General features: G+C 41.7%; 1 protein-coding gene across 3 annotated transcripts in view; it reads left to right on the forward strand.

Moving 5' to 3' along the window:
- PALLD (palladin, cytoskeletal associated protein) overlaps nucleotides 1-21,892 on the forward strand; it is a 412,083-nt gene that overhangs the window by 361,607 nt on the left and 28,584 nt on the right. For all 3 annotated transcript variants that reach the window (XM_049631297.1, XM_049631298.1, XM_049631299.1), the window contains exons 11-12: nucleotides 8,338-9,018; nucleotides 19,532-19,667. In XM_049631297.1, the coding sequence (XP_049487254.1) occupies nucleotides 8,338-9,018; nucleotides 19,532-19,667 (817 nt within the window). The remainder of the gene's footprint in view (nucleotides 1-8,337; nucleotides 9,019-19,531; nucleotides 19,668-21,892) is intronic.

Genomic DNA, 21,892 nt, shown 5'->3' on the forward strand with positions numbered 1-21,892 from the left:
TTCAGATTCTGTGTCTCCCCCTGCCCTGCTCACCCTCTGTGTCTCTCTGTCTCTCAATAATAAATAAACGTTAAAAAAAAATTAAAAAGTATCCTTCCTTTTTTAAGAGTCATTTGTGGAAGGATTTTAGTTTGCCTCTCCAATGCCTTCAAATCTATTTCTGCTTACCAGGAAATAACATATTCATTTTTCAAAAACTGTTTCATTGGACATGAAAACAGCATATGCATAGGATGAATGTATATATACGAATAAACACCACACTTGGGCTTGGGTAGCTGTTTATGAGTTCCTTTAAAATCAGTTTCTTTATAATGTTTAAATGTTACTGGACTGAAGAGTAAGGATCGTAAAATCCGAAAGTTTATTAGGACCTTACAAATACTATGTTGTAAGTTCCCATTTTATTTTTTTAAGTTTATTTACTTATTTTGAGAGAGTGAGAGAGAGTGGGAGAAGGGCAGAGAGCCAGGGAGAGAGAATCCCAAGCAGGCTCCCTGCCGTTAGCATGGAGGCCGATGTGGGGGCTCAATCTCATGAACCATGAGAGCATGACCCGAGCTGAAATCAAGAGTCAGACAGTGAACCAACTCAGCCACCCAGGCCCCCTATAAGTTCCCATTTTGAACATTTCTCTCTTCGGTTGACTCTGTGTTCTTACCTGTAAATAGCCTGTGGGAGAGTGGCTTTATCTGCAGGGTATCTGTACTCCCTTAGAGCAGCACACCCGGGTGTCCTGAGTGCCACATAGCCTGATGGAACAGCTAGTCTTGTACATTAGCAAAATCCAAGGATTCTAGTTAAATTCTGCCAATATTTATTGATCTTACATGTGAGCACAGTGAGATGTTGAAGATAAAATGTTTGGAAGGGGCAGACAAGTGAGAGAATTGTTCTTTTGTTCTCTGAGTGGATTAAAGCCATTTGGTGAGTAGATAATGGTTATGTCTTTTGAGAGGTATGACACTTTGCCCTTAGTAATAATGCAGTCTTACCAGTACAGAATGCACACCACTGTTTTAGATATATTCAATTCAGCAAACATAACCTAAAATGGATGACACAGTAGGCTGTCAATGACAACGTGGAAATTTGAGCAAACATTCATATTCACCATACGAAACCTTAAAATATGATATGAATTCTTCATCTCATTATAAGACCGAAAGCTAGGTATCTGTCCATCATTTTCCCCCCAATTATTTTAAAGCTCAGAGAAATGTAATGCTCAAGAGCTGAATAGTTCCTCAACATCCGCCTCACAGGGAATGGGTTTTTTGTTTGTTTGTTTGTTTGTTTGTTTGTTTGTTTGTTTTATGGTGTTTCCTTTAGAAATGAGATCACTAACTCTGCCCCAGGTATTGACAGAAAAGGTTGGAAACCAGATTTCTCTTCAAAAGTACACTTTGCCTATGTTAAGAATTAATACTGGGGCACCTGGGTGGCTCAGTCAGTTAAGCATCCGCCTCTTGATTTTAGATCAGGTCATGATTTCACCATTCATGAGTTCAAGCCCCACGCAGGGCTCTGTGCGGACAGTGTGGAGCCTGCTCAGGATTCTCTCTCTCCCTCTCTCTCTGTTCCTCTCCCTCTTGTGCACACACGTGCTCTCTCTCTCTCTCTCTCTCTCTCAAAATAAATAAACTTAAAAAAAAAAAGAATACCAAACATTTTCAGTTGTCAACAGTCCATGTTAATTTCTGTTATGTCCACTATATTAGCAATTTTTATAAGAATCAGTGGCTATTATCTTTTGGCTATTTTCACTGGCCTATGCAGCAACAGAAATCAAAATTATTTAAGGCATTTAACTGTGATGTGGAATTGATGCTTTTTAGATCCTGACCTCACATTCCTCCTGTAAAAAAAAAAAAAAAAAAAAAAAAAAAAAAGGCTAAGGCTGAGACACCAGCATTCCACCCCATAGATTCATCAGGCTTATTCATTAGGACTTGCCAACACCATCCGAGTGTGTCCCTTATCGTATGTAATTTAGTCAGGATACAATCCGGGTTTTGTTTTTTTGTTTTTTTTTTTTTTTTGGTAAGACTGTAAATGCTTTGGACTAAATCCCTTAGCCTTCGCAAAGCCAAACTGCTACTTATGTGCCCCATAGAGAGTTGCATCTCCACAGACCTCCTGAAGGAGACTCCTGTGCATCTGGGAAGCCAGCTGCAGGATTCACGTTCTGAGGAACAGCTCAGGTCAGTGTCCGCCCCTGTTAGGAACACCACCCCTACCTGTTAGTCCTTATTCCCTGAGCTACATGAGGGACACGGCCGTGCTTTGATACTCCAGAGACGTTCCCAGGAGGATTATGGATTGGTCCGCACTTGCTCCGTTTCTCATGGTACATGGAATGACTTCAAATAGACATCAGCTTTATATACGAAGACATAAAGAGCTACTGTTTTTCTGTAGCAGAGCCAAATGCAGTTCTTATTCTAAGTGGAAAGGACGAGTCTTTCTAAAAGAGACTGAAGTCATGTGCTGATTTCACTCAGGTCACTTATTCCCTGAACCCTCCTATGTAATTAATTGTGCTGAGTCCTGGCTCTATCTAGAGAGTCAGGATGATTTACAAAAGGCTCAGAATAAATTAAAGATCAAAGAGCAGGGCTTTTGTAAAGAAACCTATGTCATTTTGCAATAAATGTTAGACACACATTCCTGAGAAGTGGTCAGTTTTAATTTGATTTTAACATTCTCTTGTTTATGGTACTTTGTAGAAAATCCAAATCTTTTATCCCTGCCCTCTCCCCCAACCTTAGGGGGGATGTGTTTAAACTCATAGTTATTTTTGCACTTAACAACCTCCCCAAAACCTAATGTAGTACATTCTCATTTGGCTTATATTCACTCATTTTTATTATGTAAATGATTGTCCTCAAGACTGTGATTTATGTACCTTTTACCAAAGGGCAATAGTAAATTAGTCCTAACCAAAGCAAGTTGTTAGATACTAACGGCTCACCAAGTGGACCTTTTTTTATAGGATACGAAGACATAAAGTATGAATAATAGAAACAAGAGCAAGACAGTTGAAGTACTAATATAATAAAGTAGATGGAACTTAATCAGTACTCTCTGAACTGAAGCCCTTGTAGGAGTTTTATATTCTGTTTTATAAGTTCCCAGAATTAATATATTGAGTTCTCTCATAGATCTGATACTGAGCTAATCCCAGTGGGGAGGAATGTTGTGGGAACACCCAGTTTATTCCCTAATTCACTTAGCTACTTTCATTTGAGAATTCTTAAAATTCCCCAGTCCAGTATGGGGCCCTCCTGTTGTAGGCCTGAATATACCGAACATACCTGATAAACCCAGCATGGTATCGAAATTGCGACCGGAAATTAACAACGGTTGTTGTCATTGACAGTGATGTGTCTGCCCTATGCGGGTGTTCGGCTGGGTGTTGGGAGGATGCTGGAAGTCACAGCCCTGGCTGTCAAAGTGCATATAAAGAGCAGGACCAGCACAGCTCTCCGTTCAGAGGGTGCAGCTACGGCCCCGCTTTGTCATACAATGGCTTCTGTATCACACAATAAAAAATGAAAGAAAATACATAAGCCAACAGCATATTTATTCTGAAAGCACAAATGTTTTCCAGCTTCGCGATCCCAAGAGTTCCTCCAGACAATTATAAATACTCCATCTTTATTAACATGAGCAGGGGATAAATTACTTCTTGCGATCCAGACATTGCTCCCGAGAGAGATACTGGGAATTCCCAATTTACATAAAAGTTGTTCTCCAGAAGTTTGCTTTCACATCATTTATTTTGAACTTGGGCTGCAGTTCCCCAGAGAAAAAGTGATATGTAGTAATAATAAACTAACATTTTTAATAAACCTTTTTTGTTTGTTTATCGAGCACTTTAGAGAGAATGGTGTAGCACGAGGCTTTCGCACCAACCAACCCTTCACATCCAGGTTCTGCCCTTAGACAAATTATTTGACCTCGCTGACCTATGGGGAATTTGTGAAAGGGGGATGAAAATGCCAGGTACATGATTGGTGCTGTCTCTCCTCTCCCACCCCTACTATGGCTTTCTGAGTACGAGAAAGCCACTACTTGCAGTGGGAAGAGATAAACAGGAAAATCCCCTTGCAGTAAGGCAAACATCGTCTCCATTTTTTTAAAGGTCCATTTTGTACAGTAGCCAGAATCCATGCGGTGGCTCTCTCCTGTTGTGGAACGTTTCTTGAGTTCACACTGTGAACCAGGCACTGTGCTCATTTTATCCTCGCAATGACCCCGCAGTTAGTAGCGGGTGGAGTTGGCTTTCAAGCCAGTACCGTCCAGCTCGAGTCTAGCTTCTTTCTCCTGTACCACACTGCCGCTTGGCTGGTTACGTTTTCCAAGGCTGCTTTAGTCTGGTGGCAAGACAGATGACTGAATTGGAAAGTAAACTGTGTTCCACATCTCTCTCCCTTTATCCCCGTCAAATCTAAATCTTGGCCCCATCCAATTGTCTGTACAACTGTTCTAGTTAAAATCTGTGTCCAGGGGTGCCTGGGTGGCTCAGCTGGTTGAACGTCTGACTTCGGCTCAGGTCATGATCTCGCCGTTCTTGAGTTCGAGCCCTGTGTCGGGCTCTATGCTGGCCAAGCTCGGAACCTGGAGACTGCTTCAGATTCCGTGTCACCCTCTCTCTTTGCCCCTGCACCACTCGCACTCTGTCTCTCTCTCTCGGAAATAAATAAATATAAAAAAAATTTTAAATCTGTGTCTAAACCATTAGGATTGGGGGAAGGAGGCTCTTGATTTTCTATAATGCAGGAGGAGAATCCACTGAGTTAGTATTTATATATTCCCTTTCTGAGCTGCCCAGATCTTCTCATCTTTGCACCATTTCACCCTAAAGAGAATCAAGTTTGAGGTCAAATATTCTTAAATATATTCTTGAATATGTAAAACTTAAAACTTTGACGATTCAGATCTTTAAGGCCCTCATGCTGTAGTGACACAGAAGCATGAGGAGAGAAAGTTCTTAGAAGGGAACGATGACCACAGAATGTTTTAGTTTTTTTTAAATCACATTGGAAGTCGGGGTTCTTCCATGTTGACATGCCTGGTGCAGTTAAAGAAGCCAGACACAGACACAGATCTAACCTGGCTCTACAGGTTACTTGCTCTGTGACCTTGAGCAGGTTACCTGAAGTGTCCTCATTTGTAAATGGAGTGTGACAAGTGCATGACAAAAAGCCCAGCCCTCTCATTTCCTCAACTATTGACGCCTTTAGAATTGCAAGAGGGGTAAGAGTAGAGAATTTCTTAGATTTTTTGAATGAGGGTTGTGGTACAGGAAGGGGAAAAAGGCTGGAGGCGGGGGAGGTGTTGGTTGATGGAGTAGTTGTGCAAAGCCAAACACTTTAATATGATGCTCAAAGTGCTGTCCTTGCGAGTAGGGCTTCCCAGAACTCTTTAAGCCTAACAGTTCAACCTTTACCCAGTATTTCCAAGAAGTTAAGTTTCATTTTCAGAAAAAAGCAGAAAAAAAAATGGGGAAACCAGAAAAGTGATGACTTTTTATAGTATATCTTTTAAAGTAACTTCCAAAGGCTTTTCTGGAACCTCTCATTCCCTTTGTAACTTAATGAGGACGAAGAAAATGACTTAGAACTGTGCATTTCATCACCTCAGAGTCCAGGTTTTAGATCCATTTAACTCCAGTATTCTTTAAAATATGATGATCTGCCAGAAATCAAGTCAGACACTTACTGATTCAGAATAACTATTTTACTTCCCTTCCCACCTCTCCAGTTCCCTGCATATTTTATTCTTCTTCCAGTGCAAAATGGGGGAGTAGAAACCCTAGCAGAGTTCTTTGATGCAGCATCTGTCGGTAGCCAAATCACTGTAATGCCTGTTCATTTCTTGTGAAATGCTGTATTAATACTTTCTTGAACTGAACTGTCTAAAAGCATGTCAGCAGCTTTAAGCCCACATGGGTTAACAAACTTGGTGGTTGTTTTAATGGCCGAATGAGTAGGCTTGACCCCAGGAGAGTTAGAATACAGTGGTGGTCTGGGCTTTCCTGCCCTGGCTTCTTTGAAGACTGGCTTCCCAGAGCCACTCCCTAATCTTGGGGCAGAGGAGTCCTCACACTAGATATAGGGAACGATATGTTGTCTGTAGCAACCCTGCTGGAGCCACCACACGCAGTTATTTGCTGATGCCAGGCCGAGCTTAAAATACCTTAAAACACATCGGAGGCTCTGGCTGTGGTGAGCCCAGCTGGCCAGAGTAGGGCAGCAGTGCCTCTGAGGAGGGCCATGCGGATGACTCCCAGTTCAGGTGCACTCAGCCAAATGTTGAAGATGAATATTCGAGGACTAGGATGCATAAGTAGGAAATAAGAAGGTGATAGAACAGGCAGGGAGATCAGAAAGGAGATTTGGGGATTCAAGATGAGCACTAGATGATGGGGTTTAGAGCTGTTGGGTGGTTTTTTATGCCTTCTATTCCTGGGCCAGTTCTAAATACGTGAATGCAGGAACACATGTGCTGGACAGTGGACCCAAACCACACTGACATCTGGAACTCAGCATCTGGTGAATCCTAGCAGTGTCATGGCTTTAAAAACGCTCCAGTTAAAAATGCTCCAGCTTTAAAAACGCTCCAGTTAAAAGTCCTTTTAAAACGCTCCAGTTAAGTTCCACAGGACTGACCCCACAAAGTTCTTTGGTGTTGAAATCTTTGATACTCTGCACAGATTAAACATATAGAATCATCCTTATACTTCATATACACACTAGAACCACCTAATATATACTTTTCAGTTCCCAGGAAAGTATTTCTTGCTCTCTTTGTGGATTTAAGTGTAATCAGTTTACTGGATAATTATAGAAGGGAATGGAAAACAAGGGAAGGATGTTCCTACATCTAATGATACTTGTTAACAGAGCTAAAATCCTTTTGGGTTTTTTTTTTTTTTTTTTTTACTGTCAGCAACTTCAATTCCTTTTATTGCTCTGAATCTCTAAAAGCTTGATTTTGAAAATTAAATAATTAATAATTAAATTAATTCAATAATTTCATTGTTTAATAACATTAAATTTTATTAAATTAATTAAACAATTAAATTGGGGGTTTTGTGTTTTAGTTTCCAAAGGTTTAAAGTTAAGAGCAAAGTTAGCTTTACCTATTCATGATTGCTTTATCTGGTTGTTACAGTGCCACCTTCTGTTGAAGTTTCTTTTGACAGCCATTGGTGCACTGAATTAAAAATGTCTTGGTTGTAAAATTCAGCTAACTAGGAAAGCTTGAGTAAAAGATTTTAGCTAATTGTTAGCTGCTTACTAACTTCTTTTGTAAAATCTAAAATTCAGACTATCTCTTCTCGATGGAAAGTACTTGGGGAATTAAAACTGCATTATTTATTATTATTAATAATTATTGTAATTTATTCCTTATTGAACACTTGCATATTAAAAATAGGTGTCATTTGTGTATTTTAGACATGGCACAAAATATCGGTGTGTATTAAGGTTTGTATAAATAATTGGCAGTTCAGAGTCTAAAATTCTGGTGATAGTAAATTTTGCATATGTCTTTGTAGGTAACAAATGCAGGAATTAAAGTGGAAATCACCATGTGGTATTTATTAAATGCAGAGTTGAGGGGCGCCTGGTGGCTCAGTCGGTTAAGCATCTGATTTTGACTCAGGTCATGATCTCGTGGTCCGTGAGGTCAAGCCCCGCGTCGGGCTCTGTGCTGACAGCTCAGAGCCTGGAGCCTGTTTCGGATTCTGTGTCTCCCTCTCTCTGACCCTCCCCCGTTCATGCTCTGTCTCTCTCTGTCTCAAAAATAAATAAACGTTAAAAAAAAAATTAAAAAAAAAATGCAGTTGATAGCACTAAAATAGGCAAATTGGATGAAGCTAGATCTTCCAAAAACAACTTAAATGTTTCTTTTAACTTTCTCATTATGATAGAATTTTCTTCCAAAACATTGGCAAACGAGAGGACCGAGGACTCCTGTCGGAAATTTTTCTCTTCATGTTTCTGGTTCTATTCAAATGAAATACGGCCCCTGGGAGTCAGACGTAAAATTTCCATCACTGAGATTTATTTGTAAACTGATTTGGATCATCTTGGGTAAAACTTCAATTAGACGTTGAGATAACCGGTTACGCTTAGTTAACCTAGCGCTTTGTCCACAATCCATAACGGGCAGCACACGTGAGGCTACTAACCGGTGCCTAACTCCGACCGGGTGTGGCCTGGAGCTGCCATTCGTGGGGAGTTACGTCCACAAGTGATCCTCACTGCCTCGCACGAACGTTCCCCTAGTTCCCTCTCTGAAGGTGTCGCTTTTGTCTCCCCTCAGGGACCCTCTGAAAATCCAGCAGCTGCAGAACCAGGTCCGGCTGGAGCAGGAGGCCAGCGCGCGGCACCCCCCGCCTGCCGGCGCCCCGCGCAGCACGCCGCCCTCGCCGCCCTTCCCGCCGCCGCCCGCCTTCCCCGAGCTCGCGGCCTGCGCGTCGCCCGCCTCCCCGGAGCCCATGAGCACGCTCGCCTCCCGCTCCGCGCCCGCCATGCAGTCCTCCGGCTCCTTCAACTACGCGCGCCCCAAGCAGTTCATCGCGGCGCAGAACCTCGGCCCCGCGTCGGGCCACGGCACGCCGGCCTCCAGCCCCAGCTCCTCCAGCCTCCCGTCGCCCATGTCCCCGACCCTGAAGCAGTTCGGCCGCGCGCCCGCGCCGCCCTTCGCACAGCCCTTCGGTGGCGCCGAGGCCGAGGCTCCGTGGTGCCCGTCCTCGCCGTCGCCCCCGCCGCCGCCGCCCCCCGTCTTCAGCCCGACGACGGCCTTCCCGGTGCCCGACGTGTTCCCGCTGCCGCCGCCTCCGCCGCCGCTTCCCAGCCCGGGCCCGGCGTCCATGTGCGCCTCGCCCGCAGCCCGCTTCGGCCACAGCCAGACGCCCGCGGCCTTCCTCAGCGCCCTGCTGCCCTCGCAGCCTGCCCCGGCGGCCGTCAACGCCTTGGGCCTGCCCAAGGGCGTCACCCCCGCGTGAGTGACAGCCCCACGCCCCCGCTTGCCCCGCCCCCTGAGCTCGCGGGGCAGTGCCCCCTGATCCGCAACCCAGGGGTAGCCCTGGGCCTTTTTTACGAATTTCCATCCAGCTGGTGTTTAGCTTCTTACCACAGCAGCTTTCCCAGACTCTTCTTGTCCAGCTACCTTACCGTTGCCAAGTCAGTACTTTCTATTCTGCACTAAGCAATACAAGATTCTGCTCAGAAACTACCCAGTCTATGCGGTGCGGCTATGATTTTGACGGTAGTGGCGTTGGCTACTATATAGGACGTCGTGCTAAGCAATTCACGGATGTTACCTCATTTGATACACTCCTGAGAGGTGTCCTTGCCCCACTTAGGGCTGAGGATTCCAGTAATTAAAGAATTTGCTCAGGGGCACCTTAGCCCCCGAACTGAGATTTGAGTTCCTGTCTGTCTGACCTCAGATCCATGCACTAACCAACAAACCATCCAGATATTTGAGATCAGTATTAAAATAACCGTGGAGGGGGTGGGTTATTAAGTGTACGTTTCATGTTTTTGAATTATCTAAATTAACAGAATTAAAAAGCCAGCCTTTACGTAGACGTAGTGATTGAGCGGAAGAGAGGAAAACGTGTACGTGTCTTTGTGTGATTGATGCACATGAGTGAGGACGTGTGCAATGTAGTGAAGAAGTGACCGTGCCGGTTCTGTCCCTGACAGTGATCTCTATGTAAACTACATGGAACCTCCAACTCAGTCTTTCTATTTGCAGATTATCTAAATACCTGTCTTCCCTTATGTCACAGTGATGTGGCAGCCATCTGAAATCTTTAAGTAGGAAATCCATGAGGATAAATAAGATAACATCTACAAGAGTACATTAAAGCCCTCAAAAGAAATATATAACGTAGGTGTTTAGCACATACTGTCGATGACTAAAAGCTAGCACATGCTCATTTCACTGAAGAGTTCAACACAAGTACACATCAGCAAAGGTCAAGACATTTCCCACATCTCTGAAATAAACTCAGATCCTACTTCAGAGTCTCCCAGAATCCCAATATTGTCCAGAGAGAGAAGGAAACCCTACTGAAGAACAAAATGAGGGGCATCCCTTGGGTGGCTCAGTCGGTTAAGTGTTCGACTCTTGATTTCCGTTCAGGTCATGATCTCACCGCCATGAGATCGAGCCCTGCGTTGGGCTCCACACTGGGTGTGGAGCCTGCTTAAGATTCTCTCCCTCCCTCTAACTCTGCCCTTCCTCCCTTCATGCTTGCACCCAGTCTCTCAAAAAAAAAAAAAGAATGAGAAGACCTTAATTCAGGTTATTTTCATTGATATGAAAAAGTTTTCCATTCTCGGATGTACTAACACCACCTTAGAGATGAGCATTGCTATGTTTGACTTTGACAAAGTGTATGAAGGAGCTTCAGGTAGCAATATCATGTTTTGATAAGCACTTTCTAAATGTCGATTACATGAATTCTATATTTGAAATCTGGCTTCTCAAATCCGTATTGGAAAAACCTCAGTCGAATATGTAAATAGAATAAAGGAGGAGAGTTTGTATAGTAATGTGATAATGGGCTTCTACTGAAAGTTGAGTGAGTCAACTTGCCTGAAAAAACTTGCTTTTTCTCTCCTACTTTTTTGTTTTATTTGGCTGCTAGGAAATGAAGTATTATCTTGCCACAAAGAAGCTCACTGTTAGATTCAAAAAGTGGTAATTTGTTGCAGGACACTGTTTTGTCCCTCTTACTAGGAAATGGTACCAAACCTTGCTTCCCAGGAAGATAAGTACTCATCTGTGTAATATTTCTCCTCAGTGGTGTTGGGTCGTCATGCCTTTTATCATCGTAGATAGTCTTTTATCCTCTTAAGTAGAAATAATAGTTTATTCTGATCTTTGAAATTCTCTTAAGAAGGTATGCAACTTCAAGAGCGTACCTCAAGTAATAGAAGCATTTGTTTATCAACATGTATCACAGTTATTAATTTTATGGAGTAAAATACTGTGTAATTGTTATCACTAAAAATTCTAGCAGCTCCTGCCATTCCTTAAAAATTAATGGAGAAGCCATGCTAATTTTGTGGCTCCTATGGAAAACTGTACCCAAAGATAGACACTGTGACACCAAAGATAAGTGGCAGTAGCAGGCTACAGATTTTTAGCTCTGTGCTGGTCCAGTAAGCCCTTATTATACAGTTACCCTTTCGTCTTCAAGGAATTTTTCCTTTTGCTAATAAATCATACATATCTGAAGAATTCACCCTTCTGATTCGATATATGTGACTTTTGGAACATATTTTTTCCTCTAGTATTTTGTGGGATCCCTCATTTGTATTCTGAATTAAAAATGAAAATGTAGTTGGGGCATCTGGGTGGCCCGATCGGTTAAGCGTCCAACTTCAGCTCAGGTCATGATCTCACGCTTCGTGAGTTCGAGCCCCTCATCGGGCTCTGTGCTGACAGCTCAGAGCCTGGAGCCTGCTTTGGATTCTGTGTCTCCCTCTCTCTGTCTGCCTCTCCCCTGCTCATGCTCTGTCTCTCTCTCTCCCTCTCAAAAATAAATAAAAATTTAAAAATTTTGTTTTTAAAATGAAAAGTTAGCTTTTATCCTTCACAATAATCCAAATGATTTGCCCAAGACCGAATTTCTGACCTCTTTGAACTTGTAAGAACTGGCCAACTGTTGTCAAATGAATCTTTTAAATTACTTTCACTTATACTTCACTGGGAATTTGTGATTATGATAGCAAATTCAGTTTTGCTTATATGTATGGTTTCTCAAGTTGAATGGTTTTGCCATATTTCTCAAGCGCCGGTAAGTAGATTGATTATACATGATTCAGTAAGCAGAAATACGGTATTTTTTCTTTGCCCTCCTTGTTTTACCAAAATCTTACATATAAATGTCACTTATCTTAGTTTTCTTAATCATCAGTTGCATACTAGTTGTTTTATTCTGTTTGTTTAGCAGTGTCTTTGTTTTAATTCGTGAAAGGTCACGCACTAAGTTTTTAAATAGTCTGTGGAGATAAGGTTCTGTTTCTCACATGTCTGGGTAGCAGAGGTCAAGTCAGGAAACAAAGGCCTTGGATGCCAGTGATAGACCACAAGGTCAAGAAGGCCAGTGACAGTGGGCTGCGGTCAGACTCGCAACAACAGTATTTGGTTGTTGGCTGATTGTGGTTTGGGAACTTCTGCACATCCAGTTCCCCTGGTGCCTTCCTTTCTTCAAACAGCTTCATTCTTCCCGAGGGTTACTGGGGTCACCAGCAGCTTCTCAAAGCTGTTGACAGACACAAATGTTAAGTTGACTAAATTTTTCAGATGGAGGCAATGAGGAGAAAAGATGCCTTAGAAAGAAGCCTGTTTGCACTTTGATAAAAATTAGTGTGTTCTATTCCCCTCTCAGTCGCTGATAGTTGGTTTTACAGCTTCCACTGCTGTAAGCCTGTTCCTGCAAATCAGCCCTGCAAAATGGTGGCAATCCAGAGGATTCAGGAACGCCACCTAGGAATAGTGCAGCAGGTCTGTCTCTGCTGGTCTCTGAGTGGCTGTACCAAGTCTCGTGGTGAAGCAGGTCAGAACTGTCCCCGAGAACGAGATTGGCGCTTGTTGGCACTGCATTTTTTGCCCATCTTCACATTCCTACAATGTGTTCTCATAAGGGAGTGCCATATAGCCACAGTGCTACAATGTTTCCTACTCTTAATTGCTTCCTTTGTATAAGGAGGCCTTTGGTTTGAAGTGATACCCCACGTTTGTCCAAAGTTAAATCGTGTGTCAATAAGAGCTTTTATATACATGTATTAATGAGAGCTTTTATTCTGTAGGCGCCCAGCTCTTTACAGACATTATCTCATTGTCCTTCTCTTTCACCCTGATTTATAAGAAACAGGTAGGTGGGGACACTATCATCACTCTACATGCAAGGTGAGGGCACCAAGAGGTGAAGCGATTCCCCAGGGTTCTGGAATAAGCCTAAGCAAAGAGGGAGTGACTTAACCTTGGCTGTATTGCCCAGGTTGATCTCAGTTAAGTCTGATGTCTGCTATTTCTTGATTAAAGAAAACGGCTGCAGACCAACAAAACAAAATCCCCTAAGTCTTAAGAAACAGTTTGTAAAGATTTATTTGTGTTTTAGGCAGTTTTGAAGTCAAGATAGTGGTTAGATAGTAACTAACAGAAAAGACAAAAGCTGCATTGGACTCTGCAGACATTATCTCATTCTTGTCTTTCTCCCCCCTTGCAGGAAACAGGTAGGTGGGGGTAGGTGGGGGCCTTGTCGCTCCCCATCAGAGGCAGAGGCCCAAAGGGGTTGAGGACCTTCCCAGGGTCTCATTATTGGGTTCATTAATGTCTAGTATCCTAGAGGATTGCACAGAAAGTTGCATCCAATTCTGAGCAAGTATTTCCTAACAAATGAGTAGGCAAGTTTTCGGGGTCTGCTGTGACTGATGATGATCTGCTGAAATGTCTGCCCCAGGAACAGGTCAGAATCAGACCTGCTCATCTCAGATGGCTCTGTACCTAGTAGGTATAGTGAACACACATGTGTCAGTATATCCTTTAAAGAACCCAAAAGGTAACGTGAAGAGAACGTAATATTTTTATAGAGTCACCTATTTTCCTTTAAGAGCTCAATTTATCCATTTGTACTCTAACAGCTTGGGCTTTGTCATAGAATTTAGTAAGAAAATAGAATTGATATACAAAAATTCAGTTTGGGTATCTTGGGCTCTTTCATATATTAATTCACATATTACATTCGTAGATATGAGGGATACCTAAATGCCAACATGTTAATGATTTTGCTTCCTCTGAAATGTTGTGGAGTTTAGTTATTATTAGATATCACTGAATATGAGAAGAGGAGAATAAGAGGACTTTCAGAAGTTGTATCAAGGGCAGGACGCTTTCAAGATTATTCAGTAGCCAAGAAGAAAAGAAAAAGAAAGAAAACCTCCCAGGATTTGGTGGTGTTTGAATCTGGAAGATTTTACCTTCCAGATGCATGTGTGTGTGTTTAAGAAGTTTTTACCCCCAACCACATGAATATTATTTTAAAATGTTAAGTGACTTACTGTTTAAGCTAGAGTAAACAGATCAGTAATATTTTTTGCACAGTTGGGCTGAATTGTGTATACACTGAAGTATTTATATTTCGTGTGGGAGGCTTGCATGAATTGTTTACTGGTTAAGATTTGCTTCTGAGGATGAGTTTTTGTGAAGAGTTGTGGTTTTAGTAACAGTTTACTTTGAATAAGCATTTAAGCAATTTCATTTTTAATTGTACAAACCATCATGAAAGGAGATCACCTCTTTGTCATCAAATTCTCTTGTTAAAATTTCCTAATGAGTTGTTGCTCTTCATTTATCAAAAGTGGTGCCACTGGGGAGAACCAGCCACAGCCATCTTACATTAGGCTCCAACAAAGAATTCGTCTTACAGGAAAACAAACTCAGTTGCCAAAGCTCTGCCTCAAAAACTTACAACTATTTTTCTTTTCTACTGTAACATTATATAGGAACCCTTAACTCTGTGCTCAGTTTTTAACACAGTTGCTTGAAGTGTTTTCTCAATTATGTCAGTCCAAATGAGATACTCTCTGAAAAAAAAAAAAAAGGTTCCATATTAAAACAAGGATGAGAAATATTGTGTCCTACCCCTCTTTTCTCAGGGTTCACAATGCCCTGTTGACCTTGCCACGCTCATTCAGGCCCTGAGACCTTTGCACTGCCTCGCTCTCCCTCTAGTCTTCACTCTGTCACTTGGGCCTCAATGGTTCTGTCATCTCCTCCGACCTATGATTGACTGCACTGTGTAATACAGTCATCCACTCACACTCCCGTCCTTTCATGGCACTTACCACCTCCTGCTATGCCCTTCCTTTCACTTTTCTATTTCCTTTCTCTCTCTGCCATCCCCACCATACAATATAATTTTTCTGAGTTCAGTCCCTTAGTTTTACAGGAAAATAAACATGGTATTGCTAGCACTCAGAACACAGCTGAACACTGAAAAAGCCAATCAATAAAGGTTATTTGCACCTTTTTGGAAATTGGTCAAGCGTTCTTGGCATCTTTTTAAACTCCTTTATGTCTTTCATTCCGTTCTCCTTGGCCAGTTTCATCTCTGTGATTCACTTCCCTACTGGGTAGTTTCTGTTGGCCTCTCCAGAGCCCCTCTTAGTATGCCAGGCACAATCTAAATACTCAATATGTATTAGTTCATGTCATTTTCCTAATAACCCTATAGGTACATGCTATTAATACCCACATTTTACACTTTACAGAGGATGAAACTGAGGCACATAGACATAAGTAACTAGCCCAAGCCCCAGTGTTTTAGGGAGTAAAAAATAAGAGATTGTCCCTTCTACACCTTTAGTCATGCTGATTCAGAATTCCTTCCCCCCCCCCCCCCCCCCAACCACCTGTCTACATCCTTATGATGGTTCAAGATCCTGGATACTGCCTCTTTCACAGAGCCTCTGCAGTCAGTCTAGCCAGCGTTCTTTCCTACTTTTTTTACTCCTATTGCACCTAGAATCACCATGACATAGTTTATTCCTTAATTTATTCTCCAACTTATCAGCCCCTTGAGATCAAAGGCCACCTGTTAGGATTTGGCTATCTTCTTGTCACATAGAGTAGTGTTGGGACTACCAGTGATGTAGCTTTTGTTTTATTATTTTTTGTTTTTATATATAGAGCTTCTGCTTAGAATTCCAAGATGTCATCAGGTGACACAATCGCTTGTCTTACAAACCAACTGTTGAATTTCAGGCTTAACAGAACTCATATTGATGTTTGCCTAGCATTGTGCCTTGCTGTATACTCAGTAATATTTGTCAGTGACTGTTAGACATTTAAAAATCTTTTAGTTGATTGATTTGATTTCAGTGTTAATTGTTCAGAACCAAGAAATTATGTGTACCTTAAATTCTGTGAGTCAAAGAAAATGTCTTTAAAATGGTGGGGAATAGAGATGAAGCAAATGCTCTTCTAATGCTTGTGATCTTGATACATTTAGGGAATCACCTTGTTAAGAGAAATATAGAATGGCCAGGGTTTGTATTTGGGTCAAAGAGTAATTTTAATTGTACTCTTTGAAACAGTATAATACCTGGGTGGCAGGGATCCAAACCAAGGTGAATGGCTTCTCTATGAAATGTCCTAGGGCAGGTGTTCTCAGGTCCCTTAAAGAGTCAAAGATACTGAGAACTGCTTTTTAAGCAACAGGACTTATTCTGTTGTGAATAGACAGGTGTTTACTTGTTCAAGGGGACTTGGGGCCGTCTTTTACAAAAGCAGTTCCCTGTTTATATTGTTTAGATGATCTGTTCTGCCCTTGATAGCTGCCCTTTGCCCCTTTCTTTCTTATTGGTGCAAGGAACATGGCTCTCAGTGTATTCTGCCTGCAGAAACACAGTGAAGCTTCTGTCATCAGAGGCTGCTCATCATCACGGAGTTGTGCAACTCATTTATGTTGTCAAGTGTAAAATAATGGGAACCTGTGTGTTCCCAATAATAAGTGATGTAACACAGAGCTAGCTTTAATGTTGCCTTTCAGGTGACTTCAAAACCTACCTCTTCCAGTTCTCAGATGTAAGGCTTTAGTCAAAAGCAGTGTAGAACTTTTTTTTTCCCCAAAACTATGTAATTTGTATTTGTTCTGAGCCTAACTTATTTACATGTGGTTTGATCATACGGATGGCTTTGGCATAATTTTTCTTGCCTGAGGAGGGGAGAGAGAGGTCAGAAGTGAAGATAGTGCATCCATTCACTAATTCCATGAATGTTATTTGAGGATCTGCTGTTTGGCAGGCATTGTCATAAACAAAAAAGGCATGGTGAGAGAGGGACAATTTAAAAAGAACGTACATTAATAAACTTTGATAGGTGCTATGAAGAAAACAAACATGTTACAATACAACATGGGTAGACTGGGTCAGGGTCCTCCTTTCCAAGGAGACAAAAAACTGAAGCCTGAAGGCTGATGACACTGTCTTGAGAAAAAAAGGAAGGGAGAAAGGCTCCAGCTCAGGGAAGCTGGCAATGTGTGCACATTTTTGTTAACCAATTATATGGTCCTAAAAATTGAGGTTAAAAATCACTATTTCTATGGCTCTTGTTGTTAATATGTCACAGCTTCACTGCCCAGCTCCTTAAAATTCAAGATCAACTCCCAGTGAGTAAGATACAACGAAGTTTGACCTCGTTCTTGATATTCAAACACAGGATATCACAGTATTTTCTTTAATACCAATGTTTAACACCCTCCCACTTGAACTTTGGGGCAAGTGACTAGAAAGAAAGGACCTGGAAAAGCTGTCAGGGTAGTTTCTGTTATAGGTATCACAAGATTAAATGCACATGGTTTATTGATTTACATAACTAGTATGGGGTCAGGCAGTTCCACGGTGGGTTAAGGGCTCCAGGGTCTCTGTCCTTCCAGACTGTCATCATTAGCCCCTTGTGGTCAGCATGGCTGCAGCAGTTTTGCGCATTTCCTTTTGACATAATGGCAGCCATTGAAAGAAGAGGTGTATTTCTTCCTGTGTGCTTCTTTTTAGAGATGAGAAATTTTTAGCTAGAGCACCTCCCCCTCTCCCACCCTCATTTCCCCAATCTCACTGGCCAGGGCTCCATCACAGGTCTCTGGCTACACTAATCACCGTCCAGGAGATGGGGACCACTCAAATTAACTTAGATCACTCACCCCTGAGTTTGGGGAGGTGGTCACACTGAGGGGTGAACACCCAGCAAAATCAGGGGAAGCTCTTCAAGGAAACAAAGGGGAATAGACCGGAGGAGCCCAGGCCTCAGGGCTCAGAGTATTACTGATGAGGGCCGAGTACACAGCTGTTACAGGATGCTTATGCTTTCTCTTGCATATTTAGTGATTGGCTGTTCCCAGCATTTTGGGGTGCAATGGTGAGAAGCAGAGGGTTTGGTGAACTTCAGTGTTAAATGACATCCTCAGCCTTACTAGTGCTTTCTACCATATCAGCAAGGTGGTATCAGGCACAGGATGCCTTGACTCATTATTTGCAGTAAACCATTTTTTTAACTTAGAAATGTCTTATCATAAAACATATAATCTAAATGAGGAAGCATATACAATGTATATATATAGTCTAAAAGAATAATAATAAAAGTCATACCTGTTTCTAGTATCTTTGAAGGTTCCCCACATGACCCTCCCCAGTCGTATCCACAACTATCCCTAGAAGATACTACCCTGAATTTCAGAGTTAATCCTTCTCTTGTCTTAATGGTTTATATATGTGTGTTTCCCTAAGTTTATATCTCAAACTTTTTTATGAATCAGAATCACCTGGAGGGCTTGTTAAGACACAAACTGCTGGACCCTAACCCCAAGGTTTCTGACTCAGCAGGTGTGGAGTGAGTCCAAAAATCTGCATTTCTACCAGTTTCTCAGGTGATGTGGAAGCTGCTGGCCAGGGACCACCCTTTGAGAACCCCTACCTTGGCAGAAGACTGCTTAGCTTTTTGCATGTTTATAATTGGAAGCATATTTTATGTATTCTTCAACTTGGCTTTGTTTTAGCTCAGCATTATGTTTTTGAGATTCATCTTTGGTGATAGGGTAGCTATGAGTCACTCATTTTCACTATTGTATAGTATTCTCTTTCTCTTGCATCTTTACTCACAGCCCTGTGAGGGCAAAGGAAGAGAAGTGGGAAGCAAATTGCTTACAGCACCAACAAAAGCGATACCACACCCATCAAGCATCCAGCCCCAGCGACCCCTGGCTCACGTGTTCCGACGTTGTTGCTGCCCTTGGAAAGAAACATTCTGAGGTGTCACCTGAGAGCCCTAGGCTCTCCAGGGGGTTTAGGAGGCTTGGGGAGTGCCAGGCAGAGCGGAGCCTGCAGACCTTCCAGGGCCCGTTAGTATAAAATAGACCTTTTATAACATTGGCCTCCTCTAATCAAATCAGGATAGAAGGGAAGGTAACAAACGATATTTGCTTAGAATGAGCTAGACACTCTTGTTGAATAAGTTGATTACAAAGGATCAGAAGGACTGAACTTCTGGAAGTATGAAAGAAATATGTTCTCTTTGAACTCTTCTCAACAGCCCTATATGGCATATATTTTATATTTGTTTATAAAACATGTTAAGAAACTAATCCAAAGTCACAAACCTAATCCAAGGCAGAGCCAGATTTTAAACCTGTGATTACAAATCGTTGTCTTTTCACTTTACATTGCTGCCTCCCTGGGACTGAAGCACAGGCCTGCCCTATCCTTGGCATGTATCTGACCACCTGAGACACACTCCCTAAGGCACTTCCACTTTCTCTGAAAGCTGGTTCCAATTAGTGTTACCTGAACACTGCAAGCAGCTTTCATGGTTCCTTCCATAATTAGTTGGAATAGATGTAACATTAGAAAAGAGTGGGATACATTGATACATTGTACTCTCTTTGTTGAACTTGAATGCCTGACAACTGACCATACTGTCTTGTGCTTTTGTCCTACAGGGGATTTCCAAAGAAAGTCAATAGAACCGCTAGAATAGCTTCTGATGAGGAGATTCAAGGCACAAAGGATGCTGTCATTCAAGACCTGGAACGAAAACTTCGCTTCAAGGAGGACCTCCTGAACAATGGCCAGCCGGTATGGAGAGACAGATTTGGGGCTTGTACTTGGAATATTAGCCTACCCACATCAGAGAGCTCTTCCCTGACTTAGGTTCTTGCAATCTGTCCATGAAATGATTTCATTACCCCTAAACCTCGGTGTTCTTCTTAGCATTATGGCCTGAATCTGGGGGAAAGGGAGGAAAGTAGAAAGGCTTCCCTCTACTCAGCCTTCACTGTTTCCTCCTATTCATGAAAAACATTCTGGGAGTGAAGATAGCAAGTTGGAGATAAAGAGGAAAGTCTGATTTTAAGGTGGGGAGTAAAACAAAGGAGGAATTGCAACATTACAAAGAAAAAGGAACAGACCTGGGCTGGGTAGGAGGGGGAAGGCGTGCTCTGGAATGATTTGTATCTACCAAAAGGAGAATCTGGATTCTGAGACCTGTACTGCTTCTACAGAAAAACTATCCTCACTAAGGAAACAACCCCTGAAGTCCAGGACTGTCCTACTAGACCATAAATAGATAATGATTCAGTAATGAAGGAGTAATGCTTGTTCTACAATATTGTTCTAGTTTGTCAAAGCCAGACAACTAAACTCAAGAAAAAAAAAAAAAAAAGAATTACATTTTAAGAGGGTTTAGTATAGTATCTGTATGGTAGATTTGGGGCACCTGGGTGGCTCAGTCAGTTAAGCATTCGACTTCTCGTCATGATCTCACAGCTCATGAGTTCGAGCCCTGCGTCAGGCTCTATGCTTACAGCTCAGAACCTGGAGCCTGCTTCCGGATTCTGTGTCTCCTCTCTCGGCCCCACCCCCACTCATGCTCTTTCTCTGTCTCTCAAAAATGAATAAACATTAAAAAAAAGATATTAAAGATAGATAGATTGATAGATAATTCCTCCACTGGACTTAAATGTTTCCTCATCAGTTGTTTTTTTTTGTTTGTTTGTTTTTTACTGACCCTCCTCTTACCACATCCAGGTTATTTTTAAGGGGACAGGAAGAACAAGTCTCGCAAATAAGATTTCCCAGGTGAAGGAAAGGAGCCTTTTGTGGCTTTATTTTGGAATTGCCACTGGAAAAATTTGCCTGGCCCTTAAGTAGAAGAAAAGGGCCTCTTTGTATAAAATCTCCCTCTCAGATACCTTTTTCAGAGTAGAAAGCTCTCTATGTTAAATGTTTTCCAGGAATTTTAATTATCTCACACTGATAAATAAAAATGTGAGAACAGACCATGTTTGATTAGAAAGGTGGAGGATAGAGGAGAGATGCTGAATGCTGCTTTTAATTATTAGGGCATCCTAATCTGAGTTCAGGAAGATTAAAATTCTAATGAGATCTTGTGTTAGTCATTCATTTCATTGAGAATAGAAGATTTTCACAAAGGGGAAATATTTTTTCCCTGAAATAAGTAATTGCATGTGTAAATACACATGCAGGAAGCTTTCCCTGCTCCGTCAATGAAAGCCTTTGAAAGATTAAAGCAAATACTTACGGGAACTTATTCAAGCCAGGTAAAGGCATTTCTCCAGTTTTTTGGGTTTTTCTGGACCTTTGTTTAAATATTCCTTATGGGCTAAGATTCTCTTGGTTAAAGAGTCTTAAGACTTCTATAGGCTGTGATATCATACTGTGTATATTATGTTATATATTTATATTTATCTGTTTAGCAGTGAATGATATTCACAAGTTCCATGGATTTCCACATTTGAGAGTTTAAAAGGACAACTTTTTCCTAGTGTTGCATATTATTCTGTTACTTATTTTTGTCCTCTGTAGACAGGGCTTGGATAGCCATATAGCCTAGTGGTTTAGAAACAAAACTGAAGTAAATCTGGCTTTTAATGGTAGCAAGTACATCGTGGGAAAGGAGTTAGTATCAATAGCTGATATTTCTGCTTATAAGAAACAGAGTGGAAAATATTCCACTCCTACCTTTGATATTGCTACAGCTCTCCATGAAAACATTAGAGGCATTTAAGAGAGCAGGTATTTAAAACTCCTTTTGAAAACTTGAATTCAATGATTCTTTAACAGATGTGAGAAAATTAATTTAAATAATAACATAGTGGCCTGAGACAGCCCATGCACGAAACACCTGCCTCTACCTCTTCTTGTATTCTGCCTCTTCTTCAGTAAATGAAATAATTTGAACTTCGGGACTATTTGTCATTTGGCACGGACTTGTTTCACTTCCCGGTTTCAGCTGGGACTAGAACCAGCAATTACTGGAAACTGTAAATTTATTCAACATA

The sequence above is a fragment of the Panthera uncia genome, chromosome B1 (genome assembly GCF_023721935.1).
Source record: "Panthera uncia isolate 11264 chromosome B1, Puncia_PCG_1.0, whole genome shotgun sequence".
Taxonomy (NCBI): Eukaryota; Metazoa; Chordata; class Mammalia; order Carnivora; family Felidae; genus Panthera; species Panthera uncia.